General features: G+C 32.8%; 3 protein-coding genes across 4 annotated transcripts in view; 1 reads left to right on the top strand and 2 right to left on the bottom strand.

Moving 5' to 3' along the window:
* LOC144834825 (kelch-like protein 17) overlaps positions 1–1,036 on the bottom strand; it is a 107,295-nt gene extending 106,259 nt beyond the window's left edge. The window contains exon 1 of the mRNA XM_078689780.1: positions 897–1,036. Coding sequence (XP_078545906.1) covers positions 897–943 — 47 coding nt within the window. The 5' untranslated portion in view covers positions 944–1,036. The remainder of the gene's footprint in view (positions 1–896) is intronic.
* The window catches only part of LOC144834846 (transmembrane emp24 domain-containing protein 6-like), a 59,318-nt gene that overhangs the window by 33,853 nt on the left and 1,828 nt on the right, over positions 1–23,637 (top strand). The window lies entirely within an intron of this gene.
* LOC144834834 (mitogen-activated protein kinase 1-like) lies at positions 352–20,642 on the bottom strand. 2 transcript variants are annotated; one of them, XM_078689791.1, is made up of 9 exons: positions 20,464–20,639; positions 13,357–13,483; positions 11,297–11,352; positions 9,211–9,400; positions 8,411–8,615; positions 7,700–7,858; positions 7,184–7,293; positions 6,207–6,309; positions 352–4,376 (listed from the first exon to the last, which is right to left on the bottom strand). In XM_078689791.1, the coding sequence occupies exons 1-9, from the start codon at positions 20,580–20,582 to the stop codon at positions 4,372–4,374; spliced, it is 1,074 nt and encodes a 357-aa protein (XP_078545917.1). In that variant the 5' UTR covers positions 20,583–20,639; the 3' UTR covers positions 352–4,371. The 2 variants fall into 2 exon arrangements, with proteins under 2 accessions (XP_078545917.1, XP_078545915.1); XM_078689789.1 differs by lacking the exon at positions 352–4,376 and adding an exon at positions 5,368–5,466 and having other exon boundaries at positions 20,464–20,642.

Here is a 23,637-nt window from a genome sequence, read left to right as displayed (position 1 = left end):
CCTGACTTCTCAAGTGAAAATTCTTACACAATCTGTTGATTCGCGTCAACCAATCAAAGGGCAAGAATCCAAAATCATTCAACCGTGAGCCCTCAGACTCTTTTCCCAGACGTTTTTTGGGTCCAGTAGCTGGGACCTATAAATTATAATCAAGTTTCCATTTTAGCAAAACTGTCGGCCTTAGATACTAAAGCTACAGCTTATTAATGAATATGTCCTCATGGGACATCTGGCTAGAGCAGCTGCGCGAAAAAAGAAAAGAGTATTCGCCTCCTCACTCTTTATTTTATTATAAGCTATTCAATTTTAAAAAGCTATTTTTTATGTGAAAAAAAAAAGATATAACATGGATTACAACAAAATGAGAAGTAAAGCATTTATTCAATACATTTCAAAATTTACAATAAAGAAAGGAAATAACTGTCCTCTTTAGATATCTCCTGCACTTTTTTTTTCAAATGCAAGATACTTTACGGTTGTATCATCAAACTTATTTTTCTACGAAAAATCCTCCTTTTCTACCACTGTTTTCCGTAAGAAGTAGTAAAATAGCATCCTCTAGATATCAGTTTAAAAAACTGTTTGACTGAAACACGACAAGTTACTAAAAGCATGGTTTTAGATATCTTTTTCTGTGAATATTTGTACAGAAAGAAAAACCTAGAGCAGATACAACATTACTAAACACATAACTATTACATACATATAAACACTGTGGTCAGAAAATGGACAAACATCATATTTGCCATGGTAATTTGGAGGTTTTACACATAGGATTCTTGCAAGATGTGGGGGAATGGAATTTGGAAAAAAATTCTAGTATGAAAATTTAGTTATGCAGATTTTAGATTTTTAAACAAACTTATGCCTTCAATGGAGGTATGTGTCCAAAGCACTATCCTCCTGACTTGCATGTGAGAGTCTCGGAGTAGAGATATGACATTATAATATGGACATATTAACATAGAACATTTAAAAAAAGTGTTTATCATACAAAATGCATACTGTATCTATATTAATATCATACCAGTACAAATTCTACAAGCTTAGGTGGTCCAAATCCTGTCCACAGTGCTTACTATACTACAGAATATACTCTTTATATGTAGAATTTTATATAACGCAGAACCTTCAAAAACAAACTCAATCACCGTGCATAACAAATAAATTGTATATACTACGGATGAAACATGTCTCATGGAAACATGGACAAAATTGGAATACAGCGGAGCTCTTTTACAAGGTCAGGTGGTAAATTGGGCTTCAAAAGAGATCGTACATTTCATTAATGGATATCAAATGTACAAGCTTACAGTATTAACATGATGTGTAAAATTTAACAAAGATTTAAAATTATGGAAATTGCTGTAAAGTAAAAATTGAACTTTCTTCCAAAATAGCTTCAACTGCCATGTGTGCAGTTTCTACGTCATAGATGACACATTTGTCAAAATGGAGTGTTTCCAATTTTGCCATATCATATCGGGAAACACAAATATGAAAAAACAATTACAACAGTATAGGCCTACAAATAATGCACATTTGTATTATATATACTGGATATACTTCAGTCGTTTTTCCTCTAGGCGAATTTATTCATGTAAATCAACAACATTATGTACATGTGTACACATAAATTTATTTTTGCGATGCGAAATATTGGTTAACCAATCAGAAGGGTTTGATTTTGCGTGAATATATTCGCCTAGTAGAAAAACAGTATTTAAACATGTGCAATGATACTAACATTATTATGCATGCGTTTTAAACATCAATTTGCATGATTTTAACACATTTCATATTATTTTTAAAATTTGGTATTAAACTCAGTAAAGTTTCCATATATGCACATCAATTAAGAATGCAACTTAAGTCTGTAGGTCTTATAATGTATTTATGGTATTAAGCTGCCATGCCCATATATGGGTATCATATGCCATATATTAGATGATTTCATCATGCCAAGTATAGAAATATTGTACTATTATATCATAAAAGCCTTACATTATATCACCTGTTTAACAATGTGATAGTAAAGTAGTATTTTAGCAAAGCATACATATCTATTGGTGCTTCTGTATTAATTTATTGTTTTTGATTATTATTACGATTTTGATAAATTATGTTCATGATTTTGATTTTTAATATATCAATTGAAACCAGATATTTTGAACAGGACCGGATCCAGGATTGTTATCAATGGACAGAGCGTTAACATACAGTAATATCAATAGTCGGAGATTAAGAGATCAGAAATAGATCATGTCATTTTAGCTGTCTGATGGAGAGTCACAAGATACCCATGGATCAGTCCCTGTTTAAACAATTATTTTTTCTTATAAAGATTTCATCAATACAATTGGTAATAAAATAAGCAAATCATTGACAATATTAATTGATATCAACCATGTCCTAAAATGTGTGTTTTTAAAACTTCCCTGCATATACCGACAACTCTGAAACTTCTCACAATTTATTTTATAAAACACAATATATTTAACCATTAGTAAACAACATGTTGCTAGGTAAAAATAATTCAATCATGGTTGTTGCTAGGAGACAATAACAGCAGTATCCATGGTTTCATAGACATGGTATAATATAAGCTCTAGTAAACTTTTTTAGAATCTAGTAAACTGGTTTAGATTCTAGTAAACTAGTTCAGACTAGTAAACTGGTTTAGAACCTAGTAAACTAGTTCAGACTAGTAAACTGGTTTAGAACCTAGTAAACTAGTTTAGATTCTAGTTAACTAGTTCAGACTAGTAAACTAAAAGTGATCAATTCTACATATTACTTCTTTAATAGAGTGCTTTAAACAAATATGTACATGTCAAAACTATAAACGGTAAACAACATAAAAACAATCTTAATTTTTTTTTTTTTTAATCTTAATATAGCAAAATTCTCGCACTGCACAATCCAAGTGCTCTAATTTATACATCTGCCACTTGTACAACACAACAACATTTGAAGAGTGCATAAAATGGACAAATATGCCCATGACAGTTTCGATGGTACATGGATTGCGAAATGGGAGAATTAAATATCAAACCTAGTAAATTTATCTAGATAGAATTGTAGCGTTATTTAACATTATTTTTGTTCAAGAGAGAAAACAGCAAGTATAAAATTGTTTGATAACCTTGCATCATATTGGAGCCATTCTCAGAACGTCTCAATTCTTAAAATCTAAGTAATTGAATACAGATTTGCGTGACAAAACTTCTTGTTCATTTGTCGATGGGTATCCTTTTCAAAAACATTTTAAAAAGTCATTAATATAAATATGAGTGTTATAAAAACTAATTTTTGTTTCCAAAAAAAGCAATTTCAATTTTTATAATTCATGATTTTGATATATTATATTAATTATTTTGATAACTATTTCATGATTTTGATATTTTTATATATATATGTTTATCTGACTTTGTATTCTATTTTAAAATTTGAAATTCATAAAATAAATAAACATTTAATTTCTGATATTGAGATTAGGATATATCGTCAAAATCCAAAGCATGATATCGATATAATTGCTATAGAAAATAGAGGGCAGTATAGCGGAAGCCTCAAGCTATCATACGATATAATGAATAGTTCAGTTTAGTTGAATACATAACGCCGTATGAAGCTAAGGATGTGTATAAAATAAAGTATCACAGACAATTTTCTTATCTCACATATTTGCTATTACAAGCACATACAATAGATTTCATTGGCTATTTGTAGACAATGAAGACTTCTGATTGGTTGTTCTTAATCTTATCTCACATATTTGTTATTACAAGCCCATACAATAGAGTTTCATTGGCTATTTGTAGTCAATGAAGACTTCTGATTGGTTGTTCTGATATCAAATACTAACAATAAAGCCAAACCAATCATGTGATTGGTCAAAGTACTTAAGCACCATTCTTATCGCACTGAATAGATTTCGGCAACAAGGAATAGAAAGAAAGAATTACAAAAAAAAGAGATAATTTAGTTGACGAAAAAATGTTTTATGACTAATTTGAGTTTTCTCTATAATAAAGTAATATAGAAAATTTTTCAAAAAATAGCCATGTTACAATGGAAACACAACATGGATTTCAATTCACACAGAACAAAAATTCTATCTGAATTAACTGAAAAAGCAATTATACACAAGACACGCATAATACAACTTGAAAATGCCCTTTTCCATTCCAAGTGCGAACGAGTACTTAATTATGAAACTACGCACTCTCTGGAACCAATAATTTGTCTGTATACAATTCCATCGACAGATATTTACAGCAAATACTGGTGAATGTTGAAGATGATTTCTGTCTGGGCATCCTTTCAAAAGCTTGTTATCTCTCCACACTCAAATACCTTGTTTAGAAATTAGTCTGTAAGAGATAAAACAAATTCATTTTTACCAATTCTTATATTATTATTATTTGGTGAAAAACAATTAAAAAGAACGAACAATTCAAGAAAATAAAATAAGCAAAAAATCATCATAAAAAAGGCTGCTAACAATTTGTGTGGTCGATTGTGTGTGTTTGTATCTTTCTATATTTTTTAGTTATTGTAGCAGAATACTCAAATCTCCTATTGCTCAATACTAATTACACATGGTTTAATGTGCTGTGTCCATGTTGAATGTACTTCTGAGGACTGTGTTTGTGAATGCTTCATCTGCTTCCTATTGCTCAATATTTTTTACACATGGTTTAATGTTCTGTTTAAATTCTTTTTAATTGTCCTGTTATCAGCTTAAAAGATTGGCACAAACAAATATTTAAAAACTTTATGATAACATTAACAATAATAAAATATTAATAAAAGATAAAACCAGAGATAAAAAAAGAGAATAAATTCTTTAAAATAACTTGTAACAACAAAACAAAAAACAAAATTTAATTGTAAAATAAAACATTTGAATAAAACACAATTAATTTGTGTTTCAAACAAAACTGTATAAATGGTATAAAAAACAAAACCAAAAGCAAATTTCAAAAAACATATATAGCTAAAATCCCAAGATGTCAAAGTATCATAAATGCCAAAATGATTCTACTGCAGTTACTGCAGTAACTACATTTTGTTTACTCTTCAACCTTCTATGCAATTATTTAGCAACCTTTTTTGGGATATCCATACACACTGTTTATTTACAGCCTCAACTCAACATGAATTGAAATATTGAAACCAACTAAAAAAACATGTTACTGCAGTAAGAAGATGTTGTTACTGCAGTAACTGCAGCAAGTAGAATAATTTTGACATTGTCACTATTAGCAAAGTAGCTACTATACTGGATAGGCTACTTAAAAAAGCGAAAACAGAGACAACCTGCAAATAAGCAAAGAGTTGAAAAAAACGCATAACGACACGTTTACAAGCGAAACAACCGTTGTTGTATTTGTTCATTGTTACCTGTCGTATCATCGTCAGTATCTGCCGGAATACTCTCAATTATTTCAGTTTCCAAACCTGTTTTGAGATATGTTGTTTCTTACATAATCAAGTTTATTTAAACTTAGAAGTACCCTTCAACCAATAACAATCACTAGATATGTATTATATATATCTATCTGTGATTGCTACATATTTACTCTACTGTTTACTGGTTGTCAGGGACCAGCTTGTACATGATTTCAACCATTACAAGTATATAAGGACACTATTTGGGTTTTTATAAGCCCATCCCTAAACATAACACATTTATTATTAATTTTGAATCCACTGCAATTTGGTCACCTACCACCAAACCAGGGATTATACTAGTCATGGGGATAAACTTGAAATATGGGGGTGGGCTTATAACTGAGATATGGGGTGGGCTTATACCTGAGATATGGGGGTGTGCTTATACCAGAGATATGGGGGTGTGCTTATACCTGAGATATGGGGGTAGGCTTATACCAGAGATATGAGGATGGGCTTATACCAGAGATATGAGGATGGGCTTATACCGGAGATATGAGGTAGGCTTATACCTGAGATATGAGGATGGGCTTATACCAGAGATATGAGGATGGGCTTATACCGGAGTTGGTACACACATAATTTATCTGTGATCTTAAACTATACATCCATTGTTTCTATATGATATACCAGTTAATAATTGTTTACCAATTTACTATTGATATTAATAAATGTATGTAATCCTTCCTTCCCTTTACTTAGTTGAACATAAATGATTAAATGTAGGATTGATAATAACAACTTACTATTTTTGAACTGGCAAGCCTCTTGATAAATGAGCTCTTTTAGCTTCTCCTTGGGGAGTTCATCCATTTCGTACTCAAATGTGAACGGTTCATCGCTGACCGGCTAAAATACACAAACAAAAGTCAATGTTTAGAGAAAACAAAAGTCAATCTTCAGATCAAACGGAGAAAAAAACAAACAAAAGTCAATGTTTAGAGCAAACAGAGAAAACAAAAGGCAATGTTCAGCGCAAACAACAAAAGTCAATGTTCAGATCAGAGAAAACAAGAAACAAAATTCAATGTTTAGACCAAACAGAGAAAACAAAAGGCAATGTTCAGCGCAAACAACAAAAGTCAATGTTCAGATCAGAGAAAACGAGAAACAAAATTCAATGTTTAGAGCAAACAGAGAAAACAAAAGGCAATGTTCAGCGCAAACAAAAGGCAATGTTCAGCGCAAACAAAAGGCAATGTTCAGCGCAAACAAAAAAGGTAAATGTTGAGATCAGATAAAAAAAATTCAATGTTAAGATCAAACAGGGACAAAAAATCACCAGCATTTAATCAATAAAAACGAACAAAAACCAAACACAACTATAACAGTTCTTAATGTTTTTTGTTCATATTACATTGTCTATTATCGTATTTTTAAGATTTTCAGATTTTACTTTTAAATAATAGAACTGCATATATTTATTTTGTGAACAAGAACGTAACCATAAAACCAAAAAAATGTAGATTCCATCATCTAGAGGATCATGGGATGGCATATGATCGCAGACTATAAACAGAAAACTAACAAGGATGAAATAAAAGAGTGTCGAGAACAGAGAAATGAGAGAAGAAAAGAAACCACCAATTTCATTTGTGGCACAGAAAGGAAAAACAAAATTCTCTATGTATCTTAAATTTCCTTTTCTATTCTTTGCAACAAATCCTTCTTAACTCCCTACCTCTCAAAAAAATCAAGATCAAACATAGACAGGTTTCCTTACCTCATCTGCAGGGTCATAATATTGTTCTAAATAAGGGTGGCCTAAAGCTTTCTCAACAGTGATTCGTTTTGCGGGATTAAAGGTTAGCATCTTCTCTAATAAATCCAAAGCTACAATAAAAAAATGATGAAAATTATTATAAAATCTATATTATATATATATTCTTATCTATGATGATTATAAATCGATCTCTTGTTACAAGTGTGTCAATACACAACATGCTGTCAATAAGGGTTATTGCAAATAGCGATAAAAAGTCTGGTGGGGAAACATTTTCGCTATTGATTTGTTGTTTCCACCAATTCCTTTCCACTAGGCATTGTGCAACTCTTCTCACGATATCAAGCAATATACCTTATATGCAGTGGCGTTACGGCTATGAGCGCTCTTTGGCTAAGCCGAGGGTCCCCAGAGCCTGAGCAGTCCAATGCAACTACCCTAGCATTGAATGCTACTTATGAGTGCTAAACTAGGACCCCCTGAATTACACCACTGCTTATACAGTATGCATTTTACCTTTAGGTGAAGCCTTCTCAAACAGGGAAGACCAGTAAATCTTAGGCTTGTAAGGCAGGGACTGTAGGTATCCTCTGGCTTTCTCATTCATTATACACTGCAGATCCTCTGGAGTAGGTGAGCCTAGCAAACCTAGAATATGGTTTAGCTGATCCAAATCTGACAAAAACACTTGGCTAAGGAAACTTTTGCTATTAAGTAACGCTCTGTCTACACTATTAGACTTTATGTGACAAAAACATGTGATGTGGCCATATATGGACATGATGATGTCATATTACTACCATATTTGAGCACATCATACTTTTGTGGTAAAACTAGTTTGATAGTGTAGACAGAGCTTAACCAATGGCATCCACCTTGTATGAAGATTTGGTAGGTTAAGTCTCCCCACTCCTTAGTACTTATCCTAGTACTATTACAGTGTCATAGGTTTAGAGTGGCACAAACTGATTTTGGATACTACACAAGAATGAGTTTACATGATTTTGGTTGAATCCCTACCTACCTGGTAGGACGGACCTTGTGCTCGTATTCACTAATCACACTTTAGAAAACACTTTTAAATTTTAACAATTCTCCTATTGAAGTGAAATCATTAATATTTAATTGACTTAAGTAAAATAATTATTATTAGGGAATGTTGTAATGAATATTTTATGAAATAATCATTAATTCTTGATAAACAGATTAATTCATAATGAAGGATACAGTGTTTGCCAGGAAACAGAGGTCTGTTACTAAGCATCTCAGCCAGAATGCATCCCACAGACCAAATGTCGATTGACTTAGTATAGCCCTTGGAATTCAACATAATCTCTGGCGCTCTGTACCACCTCGTGGCGACGTACTCGGTCAGGAACCCTGTATGATCGTGGTTTGGGTCAGCTATTCTCGCCAGGCCAAAATCACATATCTGAATGAGAAATGATAGTATTAAGCAATTAAATAGTTGTTATTCACATCTACAGAGTAATGACAGAATTTCTATGGCCATGAAAACTGATCTCTAAGTATCAATATACACAAACCAACAGTGGTATTGGTAGTCTATGAGTGTCGATTACCTGGATAAACCGAAATTGGCCTTTCCCAAAGAAAAGAACTACAATTCGAATATAAACATTTATTGAACACCCCCATCAGAATGGACATTCCAAGACCCCTGCCCTCAAGTGGGAGTATCTCTATGCCCATGCACAATACACTGTTTGACATTTTTCTCAAAACAAATGTTTTCTTCAACTGCCATATCACATCCCATCCTCCCTCCCTTCCATCCTATCTCATCCTCCCTCCCTTCCATCCTATCTCATCCTCCCTCCCTTCCATCCTATCTCATCCTCCCTCCCTTCCATCCTATCTCATCCTCCCTCCCTTCAATCCTATCTCATCCTCCCTTCCATCCTCCCTTCCATCCTATCTCATCCTCCCTTCCATCCTATCTCATCCTCCTATCCATCCATCTATCAATTTCAATAACAATACAACCCTGCAAATGACAACAATACCTTAAGATCGCATGTTGTGTTAAGGAGAAGATTGCTTGGTTTTAGATCACGATGCAACACGTTAGCCGAATGAATGTATTTAAGTCCGCGCAGGATTTGGTATAGAAAGTAACAAACATGATCGTTGCTAAGTCTCTGCGTCTTCAACAACTTGTAAAGATCGGTCTCCATCAACGTCTGTACAATATATCTGAACGACAAACTCGTCAAGAAAAGATTGTTTACATAAAATAATAATAAAATATTAAACAATTTGAGTAAACTTATTTTAACCTAGAAACAATAGTTTTTTTGTTTGATTATCAATTAATAACATGTGACAAACAAATGTGATGTGCCCATATATGGACATGATGTCATATCACTACCATATTTGGGCATACAATATCACTACCATATTTAGGCATATCACTACCATATTTGGGCATATCACTATCATATTTGGGCATATCACTACCATATTTGGGCATATCACTACCATATTTGGGCACATCACTACTAGTGTAGATAGTGTACAGTAGACGGAGCTTTAGAAATGGTTATAAAATAAAATACTGTAGCTAATATTCCAGAGTATTGTAATTAAATATTGTATTAAGGTTTAAATATCAGCATTTTGTCAAAGGTCAAGTTTATCACATTTTGAAATTCAATAATGTTTTAGGCGATGAATTAAATCATAATGTTAAAATATCAACCGGGTTGCACACTACTCCATCATTGGATTAATGTATCATGTAGGATTTGTCTATAGATCAATTTGTCTACAAAACAAGGCCTAAAATGTATGAGCAATTTTAATGTACGTGGTATATCAAATGTTTAGACACATCACTTTACAGTACTGTACATGGATGTAAATATAAATAAAATTATACCAATAAATGTAATGAGGCTTTGACTGGTTTGTTTTGAGGAGATCTAGCTCAGCTCTAAAGCCTTGTCTACACTATCAAACTTGATGTGACAAATAAATGTGATGTGTCCATATATGGACATGATGATGTCATATCACTACGATATTTGGGCACATCACACTTTTTTTATCATCATCAAACTAGTTTGATAGTGTGGACAGAGCTTAAGTCCTCGCTGTTTCTATAAGAGCAGTTTGAGGAGCTCATATGCGAACAATCAAATACAACTAATGGTGGTACAGTCAACTCTACAAATACCAGACACCTTTATTGTAAATTCAAATTCTATAGAAAAAAAAAGTAGCATTTGGTATCAATGTGGTTTTGAACAAGGTTTATACATTGTGGATTATTTATTTATTTTTATTTCACCATATTTCATAAAGGTGACCAGGCAGCTAATGTACTTTTCGTAGGTAAGTGATACAAAAAACATGAATTATTCATTAGATATTCCTCTACCTTATTGAATATGCATTAGGTGTGACATAAGAATTGACCACAATTGACTACAATTCACGAATGCAATCATTTTCCATCGAGCCGACTGTGTAGCCGAATGGATTGGCTGTATAAGGTTCGAATCCCATGAGCTACCCTTTTTAAAATTCATATTGAGAAAGAAAAGATTATTTAAAGGGTTAGGATAGGTATTTAAGAAGTACGTCGACTATATCTCTTTCATTTCATTTAATAATTATTATTAATAAGCATCGCTAATACCTACGATTAAAATTAAATTTGTGACTAGGCCAGTGTGAGCTGATTTTATGGGGCTCTCAACAAGACAACAACAAAGATGACCAGCTGATACTAAGTAATTGTGTTAGACCTGCTGTCATGAACAAGGCCTAGAGACATTTAGATAATGAACATTATCATAATGAAATTACTTAGAGACACACTATATCAATGACATGACTCAATGCTCAGCACTATACAGTATATTTCATTAGTGTGTAATCTCAGGCTCTACAACTATTTTATATTATTTCTAATTTCTAAACCTTAAGCTCTGTCTACACACATCAAACTTTATGCGACAACACAAATATGATGTGCCCATATATGGACATAATGATGTCAAATTACTACCATATTTGGGCATATCACTACCATATTTGGGCACATCACCACCATATTTGGACATACATTTCATAAAAGGATACACATCTTTCATGTCATGGATTGACTGAACGTGAAGAATATCTTGAATGTTGATAATCTGAAATAAAAACACACAAAAAATTCAACTAAAAAATTTTCCCAATATCTTGGAAATTGTTTGGTTTTGGCAGACAAAGGTTTAATAAACTATTCAGTACCTTAAAAAATTGCACGACGATAAAAAAGTCTAAAATATGTTAAAATACATTGTAACGGAAACATTAAATTGGTAATTTGATTGTAAATGCTATCAATATGGAAATTATAACAACTTTAATAAGATGATCATTTTAATAATATTATTCATAGTTTTAATCGTTCACATATTAACTATTATAGTTGACAAGTGAAGAACGAATCATGTTGTGTTATTCAAGTTTATTCAACTAGTTATTTTTTACAAAAATAGAACAAACTCCCTAATAAGGGACATCTTCTGGACCCAACAAAGCATCCCCTTAATAGGTGTGTCCTCTTAATACTGTAGGTGTGTCCCCTGAATAGGTGTGTCCTTGGGGTTAAAAGCAATAATGCCCATCATACTTTTCACAAGAAGTATCCCCTTAATAAGGGGTCTTCTGAATTGAATTTTAATAATATATATTGTCATTCCGAACAATAAATAAGAATAAAAATTCACATACTGCAAGTGCAACAAAACAAATCTGTCAATATTCATAACAATTAAATAATAATTATTAATTCACAATATCTAATAAAATTAGTGAATATAATTTATTTTTCATTTCGAAATTAGAATCACTTTTTCTTTGTCAATACACACAAATGACAATGACATTTTCTGATGACATTCAATAAAAAAAAAAAAGAAACAGAAAATTACATTACATTTTCATGGTATTGAAAGAGAAAACTACAGCAAGTGCAAAGTATAGCTGTGTTGTCGACAATTAGCATTGTCTGCTACGTATTGCATTTCCCATACCCTGGATCGTTTTAAATGTCGCATCAGGATTCTATGCACCGAGTTAGTACAGTCGATCTGCTTATACAGCAGACAGACTATGAATAATAGCGGGAATTTTTATTTCATAATATTAATCTGTTTTATCTGCCCAGGGACTGAAAACAATGCTGAAAAAGTGTACAAGGAGTCATCATACGGAAATAGAAATCTTAATGGTAAATCTAAAATGAACTCGCGGGAGATATTTTCAAATGCATTCATTGTCTAATGACTATGTACTGTATAAAAACATGGACATTTTGAAATATATTGTTTACACAATTAGTATTAAACATAATATTTTACTATGAATAATGAATCTCAATTGAATGCAGTTATGTTAATTTTGTCATGCATCAATGCTTTTTAAAAATAAACCTTGTTTCATTTATTATTACCGCAATTTGTTTTGAGGTATTTTTTTAGGTATATTTGTTGAATAGGGAATAAGTAATAATAATTATGCATTTATTATGCATCATTATTTAAATGCTCATAATTAGACCACGGCAGCTAGAGAAATAGAAATTTTCCGTTTGTAACACAAAATAGCGGTTTGTGTCCTATCTGAAAGATGTGGTAACAAGCTTTAAAGTCCAATTGTACTGTATAAGCTAAGTTTAGTAACAAAGGGTACTGTAAGCTAAGTATAATAACAAAAGGAGCAGGGGGAGGGGGAAGTGGCATTTCAGTACAAAATTTGGCAAAGGCTAGTAGGTGGGAATAGACTCAAATTGCATTAAACAATGTATGATTTTTTTTTGATTGTCTTCCATAATCATTTCTACACTACAGTATTTGTATATTTCCATTCTTCCAATGATCATTGCTGATATCAACATGGATTCAGATGTAAAGCTCTGTCCACACTATCAAACTTTATGTGACAAAATGTGATGTCCTCATATATCAACATGATGTCATAACACTAGCACATTCTGGGCATATCACTTGGGCACATCACACTTTTTTTTGTCGTCAAACTAGTTTGATAGTGTAGACATAGCTTTACAGTTTGGAGTCTGAATTTAGATTAAGGGGTAGAGGTAGACTTTGTAATAACAGCTGTTATTTGTCTATACCTTGTATACTTACGTTTTCATGTCTAAAGCGTGTCAATATTTTGATTTCACGTAGTGTTCTTTGACAGTATGTTTGATGCTCAAACGGACTTATCTTCTTTATAGCAACTTTATGTCCATTTGATTTACAAAATGCAGACCTGTCAAGTAAATTAAATAAAATGATTATTGGAGATTGGACTAATATTACTGTTGGTTTAAAATAATAATAAAATACGAATTTGTAATACGCCAATTCGAGCAGTAAGTATGAGAGAGCTCAATTTGAAAGAAAAAGATGAGCTTTCAAGGCAGATTTAAAGGCGATAGTAGAAGAACATGATCTAATAGAGGCGGGTAGGTCATTCCATAAGCGAGAGGCAGCAGAAGCAAGGTGCTTAGGCCATTCGTTTTAGTGTTAAAAGTCGGAATGGAAAGAAGATTTTTTGAAGACGAGAGAACGCGACGGTTTTCATTTTTCAGTGACTTTTTTCTATCAATATAATTATAATAAGAATGTTACTGCAGTAACTGCAAGAATACTGGATCAATTTAGTACTGTGCAACTATTATTAGCATCTCCTACAGTTAGAGAATAATAACTGCTCCAGAATTTAATGAAAAGTTAACATGATCTATCCCACCCACCAGAACCCAATTGCAATGATATCTTTTTCATTTCCAGTGAGAACATTAACTTTATTTTACAACCAAAGCATGTAGTACTAGTAGTAAATATTGAACTTATGACCCTGTCTTGGGATTGGAAGTGTAGCGGTGACATCATTACATTAATGTGTAACATACATTCTAAATGTTAATGTGATTATATTACTATTAGGACATGTTTCAGCATCAGGTCACTTATTTTCGTATACTTTTTTTTTATTTTTATTTTATTTAATTTTCAGGCACACATACATGACAACACAGCGGTGCAGCACCCTGAGGATTGCCATGAGTGCAAAGCACTATCGAGATGGCTCTCCATATACTGCACTAGAACATATAAGACAAACATATACACAAGATGCTCTACATAGACAAAGACTTATTATTAAGTCTTTGGGAGTGGAGTTGTAAATTGTCATGAGAAAAAAACCCTGACATATGACAGGACTTGAACCCAGGACCCTTAGATTGGTAGCCAAGCATCATAACCACCAAGCCACAGCTCCACTCCAGTCATCTTGTTGATTTGTAGGTCAGTGTTAAAACTTAATTTATAATACATACAGATTTTTTTCAAAATTTAATTACTCTTAAAGCTCTGTCTACACTATCAAACTTTATGTCAAAAAATGTGATGTGCCCATTATGTATGATGATGTCATATCACTACCATATTTGGGCATATATCAGTTACAACTACCATATTTGGGCAAATCACTATCATATCTGGGTATATCACTACCATATTTGGGCATATCACTACCATATTTGGGCACATCACACTTTTTTCTCAAACTACTTTGTAGACAGAGCATAATTATCATACTGTAGTAACAACAGACTATACCATTTGCAGTATTTAATATTCATTTACAGTATTTCAAGTCAAGTATCATTTATTGTCATTTGTTTTAAGAAAAAACATAGAAATTATGTTTGCTCTGTTGGCGGAGCACAATATCCAACGGACACAACACGAACTCTAAACAAAAACATTACAAAAAGTGTGTACATGATGTTTAGGGCTCTAATAGCTCCTGGAAACAAACTATTTGTAAATCGTGCCTTATTGGCCTTAATAGAACGAAATCGCTGACCGCTGCGCATCAACTGGAAAATACTAGAGGCCGGATGAAATTGATCATCTTTGATAGCCACTGCCTTTTTCAGAAGACGATCCGAAAAAATGTTCTCCAAAGGCAATTGTGCAGATCCAATTATACGCGATGCGGTCTTGACTATTCTATTTAGGTCACGCTTTTCATTTTCGGTAGCGCTACCGAACCATACCGTTAAAGAATACGTTATGACACTCTCTATAACTGACCTATAGAAGGACGACATTATTGCAGAGTTTATACCAAATGACCTAAGTCTACGTACAGTAGGAAGTAGATTCTTCTTCTTTTAACAATATTTGACTAGTAGTCTTAATTTCAAATTTAGCCGAAGGAGGTGGGATTAAGCCAGAGCATGATATTACTTGGTCAAAGGAATTATCAGAGAACTGTGACGTATCCTATATCAGCTGATTTGCCTAAAACATTACGATATCATCATATTTTCTTAATTGAATCGAGAAGAAACGAAAGGAGGTCCCTAATTGATATGTAGATCACATTATTGATTTGTACACTATGCATCACAATTAGCACACAAAATAATAGATGCCAAAATCCTCATACAGCCTTGTATTGAAGAAGCAAGATCCATCTGATCATCATATTTATTAATAATTATTCTTTGAAAACTCAAAGCTTCTTATAGAAGCGTTAACCTTTAGAACGGTAAATATTGCAATGGATGACAAACTACACTTATAATTGGATTCTTTTTATTAGTAATGAAAAATATATAAAAACATAAAGTCTGAGGAGGCAAGGAATGACAACAATTTAAGATATAACTTTGACCCTCATGTCGGTCATTCCCAGTTACTAATCAGAGGGTGTGTCCCTGGGATGTGGCACAGGGTGAGTATCACAGGGGTGTGTCTACTGTTAAACACATAAAAAGTGTGTGGTTTATTATAGTTTCAATTATCTTTAAAATCAACAATTTATATTTATGTAGATAAAGTATGCACTGTATCTTTGGTTTTATTTTTTGTTTTTTGTAAGACCTGGTAATGCCTACTAAACAATAACATTTGCTTTTTTATAGATACAGAACTAAATTTGGTAAAAATATTGCCAGACATCGAGGAATAAAAAAAAAATGTAGTATGTAGTATCTGACACTATAGGATATATTATTAAGAGTGATAGCTATTTTCCATCCATTATTCTTTATTCATCCTTTATTCATAAGACATTATAAAATTACAGGATTCGAACATTAAACAAACAAAAACGTCTCAAACAAAATAAAAATTCCATTCTTCTCATAAAAAAATAAATATTATTATTATTATTATGCCAATTATACTAAAAATGCTCAACAACAATGCTAATGATTACAGAATTAATGACACATGATTGGTCATATATGATACGAGATTCTTACGACATTTGATTACATTCGATGGCATTTCTCAGAAGACTCGTTTTTGACGACGCAAGTCATAAATGAAAAACAATCACATCCTGACGCTAAAAAACATCATTTACAACCGGGTAACATTCGCAGTCGCTCAACGAAATAGCCGAGATGGTCATGTGATATGTGCATAATTACTTTAGTGGACGTTGCTGCTACATGTTGAACAAAATAAGCTAGACAGAGGCTGTTTACAGAAAAAATGTCTTAATTTAAAATACATTTTTTGTGTAACCTGTACAGTGATGGAAAACTATTATAAAATATTGTACTTTAGCTATTTTGTAATATACTAATATTCATAATTGAATTTTAAGGAATCTTTGGTAGCTTATGAATGCAAATTATGGTTAATTATTTTGGCCTACATTACAGTAAAATATGAAATTCCAAAAATACCCTACATAGTAAATGGTATGATCCACAAGTTCCCCCAAATTTGATCAACTGAAAACACTGGTGGAAATTCATAATTCTTTCACATTATTTTTAAAAAAACAACCCATACAAACTTTTCAAAACTGGACATTTTGGGCCAGCCCAATAATGAATCAGGAAATTTGACTATATTTTTAGAATTTAGAAAAATATGGCTACTGATTTTTTTTCCCCAGAAAAATCAGCCTTGATTATTTAATGTTGTCTACTTTACATAGACAAATAAAGCAAGGTCTCGTGCTAACAAAAGAACTATTGACTATCATAATCCGTCCACAATACAATAAATGCTAATAGTCTACTATTTGTTGAACAAGCTTTGTCTCAAGTGAATTGAGAATCCTGGTACACATCCAAGAATTGCACACTTGTCTCTGGGAAAAAATTTCAAAAGAAAAATTTGATTAGCAATAATAATTGCAGATGAGAATGACCTGAAATCACAGTGTGGAACATGTCGTTTTGTTCTGCAGTTTTTGCTAATATTTTATGAATGTTAAGCTCTGTCTACACTATCAAACTAATTTGATGTACCCAAATATGGTAGTAATATGCTCAAATATGGTAGTGATATCATATGATGTCCATATATGGGCACATCACATTTTTTTGTCACAAGTTTGATAGTGTAGACAGAGCTTAACAGTATCTACAGTAGTGTCTTATCTCCTGTGTACTACCGTATGATATTCCTAGTACTAAAATACTGTATCACTATCTAACCAGGTTTTCCTTTTCGTGTCACTATGGTAACCATGCAGGGGGTATTTTGGTAACTATTTTATAGTTAGTAGAACAATTTTTTTACAAATTGGTTTCAAGGTCTTGAACAAGAGAGGTTAATTTATTACCATGCCAAGACCAGAAAACAACTTTGTTTTTATTGTAAACAGGTTGTGAACAATATGTTGTTTTTCTTGGATTATCATTTCATAATGCAGTATATTACCTTGAGCTGTTGTGTCAATTTATAGGTCATTTTTGGATTTAATCACAAACAAAGTAATTCACAAAACATCATATATGCCAATTAACCAAGTTCCAATTAATCTTAAAATGGCTAGCAGAAAATTAGCTGTTATTAGATGATGTATACAATACAATCATCTTCTTTATCAAGCATTAAACACTGATTTTTTTTTATTAAATAACATTCCTGTTTTTTTTTTTATTCAATTTTAAAATATTTAATCAGAATACATATTACACTTACAGGTAATCAGATTTTGAATCTTTTAATTGAAATGTTTATATTTAACTTTTTTGTTTAATTATTCAATAATGCCCTTTGATCTATGAGTAAATGAATGAATTGCAGTAAAAACTAAAACTAAACAATGTACAGTAGGCTTGAAATGTCAGTCATCATAATATTATTCTAAGTTCATTCCCAAATTTACGCCACCTCAGGAAGGAGAATTTACTGTAGCCCACCATTACTGTACATTTGCAATGAAAAAAATATATTTCTTACTTTCGGAAATAAAAATCGCTGATTGAATGAGATGAAATTGCGCTTATTATATATCGTCATAGTAACAGTCATCATAATAAATTATACTGTACTGTAATATTTTATACACTTTTACAGGTGTGTGTGTGAATTGCTTGGCTGAAGGACATATCTCTTATTAACTAGTTTCATTGTGTTCTTGTTAATTGATTTTGTTGCAATCTGTGATTTTTGTACAATACATAGAAACCAAAGGGCTGCATTAAAATATTCAGACAAAAACCAGTAAGCGATAGAAGGGAGCTTCTAAGAAGCTGTATACTAACAAATTCAGATTTAGGTATACTTTTAATTATTTTATTTAGTCTATAGTACAGTTAGCTACATTACAACAAATGCCTGTTAATAAGACAATGCTAGAACTACAAAATAGTGGTGGTAGTGCTGTAAATGAGTGCTGCTTACATGAGTGCCGCTTACCTAACCTGGATAAACCAACATAGCCTTCCTCCCGCCAAAGAGAGGAATACAATGAAAAGCAGACACCCTTATCGCAAAATAGTATAGTCCACCAAACCACGCCCTCTACAGTAGTATGCCTCCTACTTCAAATTCAGAACTCTCAGGCTTGTTGTATAAATATTCAAAGATTTTACATCAATTAACATGAAAATGCTTTTTACATGTTTGTACCAACACTTTATTACAATTATGATACATTAGGTAAGATTTTATGTGTGAATTAGACTTCTCATTTCTCTCATTTCTACTGATATTTACATGTAACTGATCTTTCCATGACCCACTATGAAACTAGTTTGACAAAAACAGTGTGATTTTTATCAATTCACAGACAGTACATCAACTATATTACAAGATATAGTCTCACGAACTTAAGTACGATCTACAACATTTTAAATACGGATAAATTATCAAATGCATTGAACTGATTCATGAGTACTTTGTAAGATATGAAGGTTGGAGACATAGCGATCAAATCTGATTGGCTGAGACAATTACTAAATACCAGAGCGTGATTATTTTAATTAGGCAAGACAATCAACAAACACTACATAATTTTCAATTTTTCTAATGTCAAGATTCGCATATTTATTTCTGGCATTGTTCACCAAGTTTTCTTTATAGAAACAAAAATCAAACAAAATAAATTTGCTTTGTAATGAAAAATGATAAATGTATATTTTAGTAATTTTATTTTAACAAAAAATATTGTTTATAAAAGAATGACATGCCTAGATATACTGATTTGGTTTTATTTTAAATGCTAAATTAATAAACAGCCTTGGCTACATGGCACATGCACGCGAAAATATGCACTTTATAAAATATGAACTTTATTAAATTTGCACTTTTATACAATTGATGAGATTGCCAACCTCAAATTATTTAAGGTCTGCAATTTTTTTCCCCGGGTTGTATGACATATGGAGGCATTATTATAATATCTCTATGATTATCCGCATACTGTCTATCATTATTCGGTTTTGAAATTTATGACAAGTCGCAGGACGCAATTTGGTCGAAACTGAGGTGACGATTTTTTGGATTCTTTTCACAAGACATGCGCATTTGAACCTTTTTTTGGATTGTTGCGATCATATAATCTTAGCCTAGGCTAGCTAGGTCATTGCAAATTTAAGGCTTCTGTGTTGTGTGTGGGCTGAGTTTTTTTTTTGCATGCAATTGCAACAGTCAACACCCAAATTTTTATTTTATTACGCTAGCTAGCCTTTTATTTAGTACCAAAAAATTAAGAGGTCTATACGTAGTGACATTGCTTTAGACCTGTTTAGAACAAATTAGCGGCATAGTAAAGTTACACTATCCTCGAATATATGGCTAGGCCTAAAGCAAGGCCCTGCGATGTAAAGGGGCTCGGCACCTGCTGGGATTATTGAGAGGGCTCGGCAATCTACCGTCCTCACCGTTCACCTCGCACTCGAGTCGCGAACACATCCAACGCCCTCGGGGTAACGCGAATGCCAGCGCTTAGAATGATGCTAATACCATTATACTTACACAACCATGCCATAGGCTCCTTCCCCAATGTAATTTAGCCCAGAGTATTCAGGGCCAACATCAAATACTTGTCCCCTGACAATTTCAGTACCTGGTCGTGTAGGACAGAAAGTAGCCATTTTGACAGCGCTATGAACTTCCTATATTTTAGCAGCAAGTCTATACCGCAAGACCATTGGTAGATTTATAGCACGTGATTTCTACGTACGAATCATTGACGTCATTAGTCGCACTACAGAGGGCCAATCGATTGAAAGAACTCGATAAATACATTTTTTCTAGAAAACTTTTCATGGTATTATGAACTTATGATCTATAATATTTCATTTAAAGTTTTAAACTACCATAATTTGTTAGAATTAAAGGTAATTTTAAAATGCTGAATGCTTTATTGTAGTTGCACCCTGTCCTCATTATCTCTAATATTAAATTTAAAACGGATCCCATCTTGCAAAACTAGGCTGACCCATAGGCTTCTCCTGATGACCACACCCATCCTGGTCGTCCATTCATCATGAATTGTAAGTATGAATATTAAAGTATTAAATATTGTAATGTCCCCCAAAAACATGAAAAATGAAGATTTATAAAAAAGAACTTTGTAACAGGCAATTTCTCAGTTGTAATTATATTAACATGAAAATCACTTCCGCGTAAAAAAAAAATGTTTTCACTTATAAAAAGACAAAATAAACGGTTAAATTCAAACAAAACCCCATCCACTTCCCGTCAATTTTACTAATATTTGAAATAGTACGGTACATCAGCACAAGTTCGGTGGTCACTAACTAGATTGATGAATACCATATATTGCCATTTTGATGATATGAAGTTAACTTAACTATTATACTTTTTAATTTTTATTGCTACATGTTTATGTCTTGTCATGATGTATTTCTGTGAGGATCCCTAATAATCAGCTTCGGCTGGATGGACCACCCTCGTAAAATATTGTTGAAATAAAATAAATAAACTTGTGATTTTATATTGATTTGTATTTTGTATGTATATTTGTTACTATCTCTGCAGTGTGTATAAGAGAAATTTCTGATGTATGTTTTTATAATATTGGACCAAATAAAGAATAATATTAAAATAATAATGGTAATATATGGTGTACAATAATGTACAACAATAGCATAAAGTACAATGACGTCAGAGTAGGGCAAACATCTGACCAATTAACTAATCTCCCTGTGAAGTTCAAAGTAGTTAATTATCATTCCTCCTTCTCTAAAAAAAAAGACAATGCATTCAACTTTAGAATAACTTTATTGCATTTCAACACTCTGTTACTAATCAATACAATAATGTTAATAATCATTGTGAATGTTAGCACACATTGTGAAACATGACTCCCAACATGGTGGTAGGCGCAGCACAGGTGTCAGTTCGGATAATCCACGCGGCATCTTGATTAGTCAAAATGCTTGCAGTGCGATTAGGCCTATAGGACGTCAATGTGTTGCGCGTGTCCAAATTAAGTGGGAACGACGCATTGGGAAAGAGCATGGAGAAAGAATCTATATTTTCTCTCCATGGGAAGAGTTACATTAAACTACATTTTGCTTTCTCGTCGTGTTTTAGAGAGACAAGCTTGAATGGGAGCTTAAAAGCTTAACACATTTCTATCATTAAAACAGTTACCCGTATTCTTAAAAAATGGACGGAAAATTACCAATTTGAAGATGCTGCTGCCAAGATAGTGAAAATATCAAGTTAGACAAAATAAGAATCGAAATAAGAAAACTGATGGTTTGTCAAAAACTGAGAAAACGTACCTACAGATTTGACATGCAGTGTAAACAATGATAATTATTACGATGGATGGAAATTGATTTTATCCATGTACGCGCGCACGCACGTGTTTCAAGCTTTCCTAGGACGCAACGCAGGGACACGTAAGCGCAACTCAAGTAATGTTATACCAATGGATAACTTTCATTGTTAACTAGATTACGTGGCGCTTACGTCTTTGCGTTGCGTCCTAGTGAGAACTCTCTCTCTATTTATATTTTCAATTCGGAGCCTGTTGGTAAAAATGTAAACTTAATCGTATTTTATGGAAAGCAAATTATTCATAGTAATTTATGGGGAAAATCGTGGCTTTCGGAGTAAGCATACATATAATTCCGAACTGACCTAAACATGAACTTATAAATGAATACTGCTACACATTCCTACACGCTGAAATAATGTAGGACTATACATTTATATAGTTCCGTTAATGATATATAAACGTAGCAATTATTCTAACGAGTTGCAACTACAGCACAGGTTCATTCCAAGAAGTAGGTCTTAAACTTAGTTCTCTACGACGTAGGTGCAACGGAACGACGTAGAGGCAACGAAACGACGCAAGGGTGAAACGCAACGACGTAGGGGCGCAATGAAACGACGTAGGGGCAACGCAACGACGTAAGCGTGGTTCCCACTAGCGACGCAAGGACGTAGACGCAACGCAACGACGTAGGGAAACGGAAGTGAGTCGACCAATCACAAACGGCAGTTCGGGTGACCCATCGCGTCGTGATTGGTCACATTAAACATTACTAACATTGCAAACTATGTACAATTAATTAAGCCTCCCTTATAAACAATGTTATATTTAGCAAACACATTTTAATATTGCACTTTCAAAATAACATTTTAAGCACAGTGGTTCAATCATACAAATTGTTGTATATAAAAGAAGTAGAAAGAGCAAGTAAAAACAAATTATCATTATCTGTTTTTCCGTATTTTAACTGGCCACCTGGATATGCAAATTGTGTTTTTAAATTGTATTCATATCTTGGTTCACTAATGTGTGGTAATTTCATATTATTCCTTTTAATGATTGCTGCAGAATTTTTCAAAGAGCTTTTACCATGCGCCTCAACAGATAATTATTTTATTCAATTTGTAATTGTAGTTTTGCGTCAGGGAGTTGAGTAATTAGATGTTTTGCCCTACTCTGACGTAATTTGTACTTTATACCAAGTACATTTGAGAATACTTGCGAAAAAATTCGCAAGTAGTTCTCGGGTGGGAATTATTACGCTGTGATTGGGCAATTGGTTGTTCAGTAATGATTGATTCCATCATGCGCACCTTATTTTTTATGAATTATCTGATTGGTTACAAAATTAATCGATAATTTTAGTTATGGCGGCGGAAACATGACGGCGGCCC

This window comes from Antedon bifida, chromosome 2 (assembly GCF_963402885.1).
Source record: "Antedon bifida chromosome 2, ecAntBifi1.1, whole genome shotgun sequence".
In the NCBI taxonomy this organism is placed as follows: domain Eukaryota; kingdom Metazoa; phylum Echinodermata; class Crinoidea; order Comatulida; family Antedonidae; genus Antedon; species Antedon bifida.
This window is presented reverse-complemented; position numbering and strand designations above follow the sequence as displayed.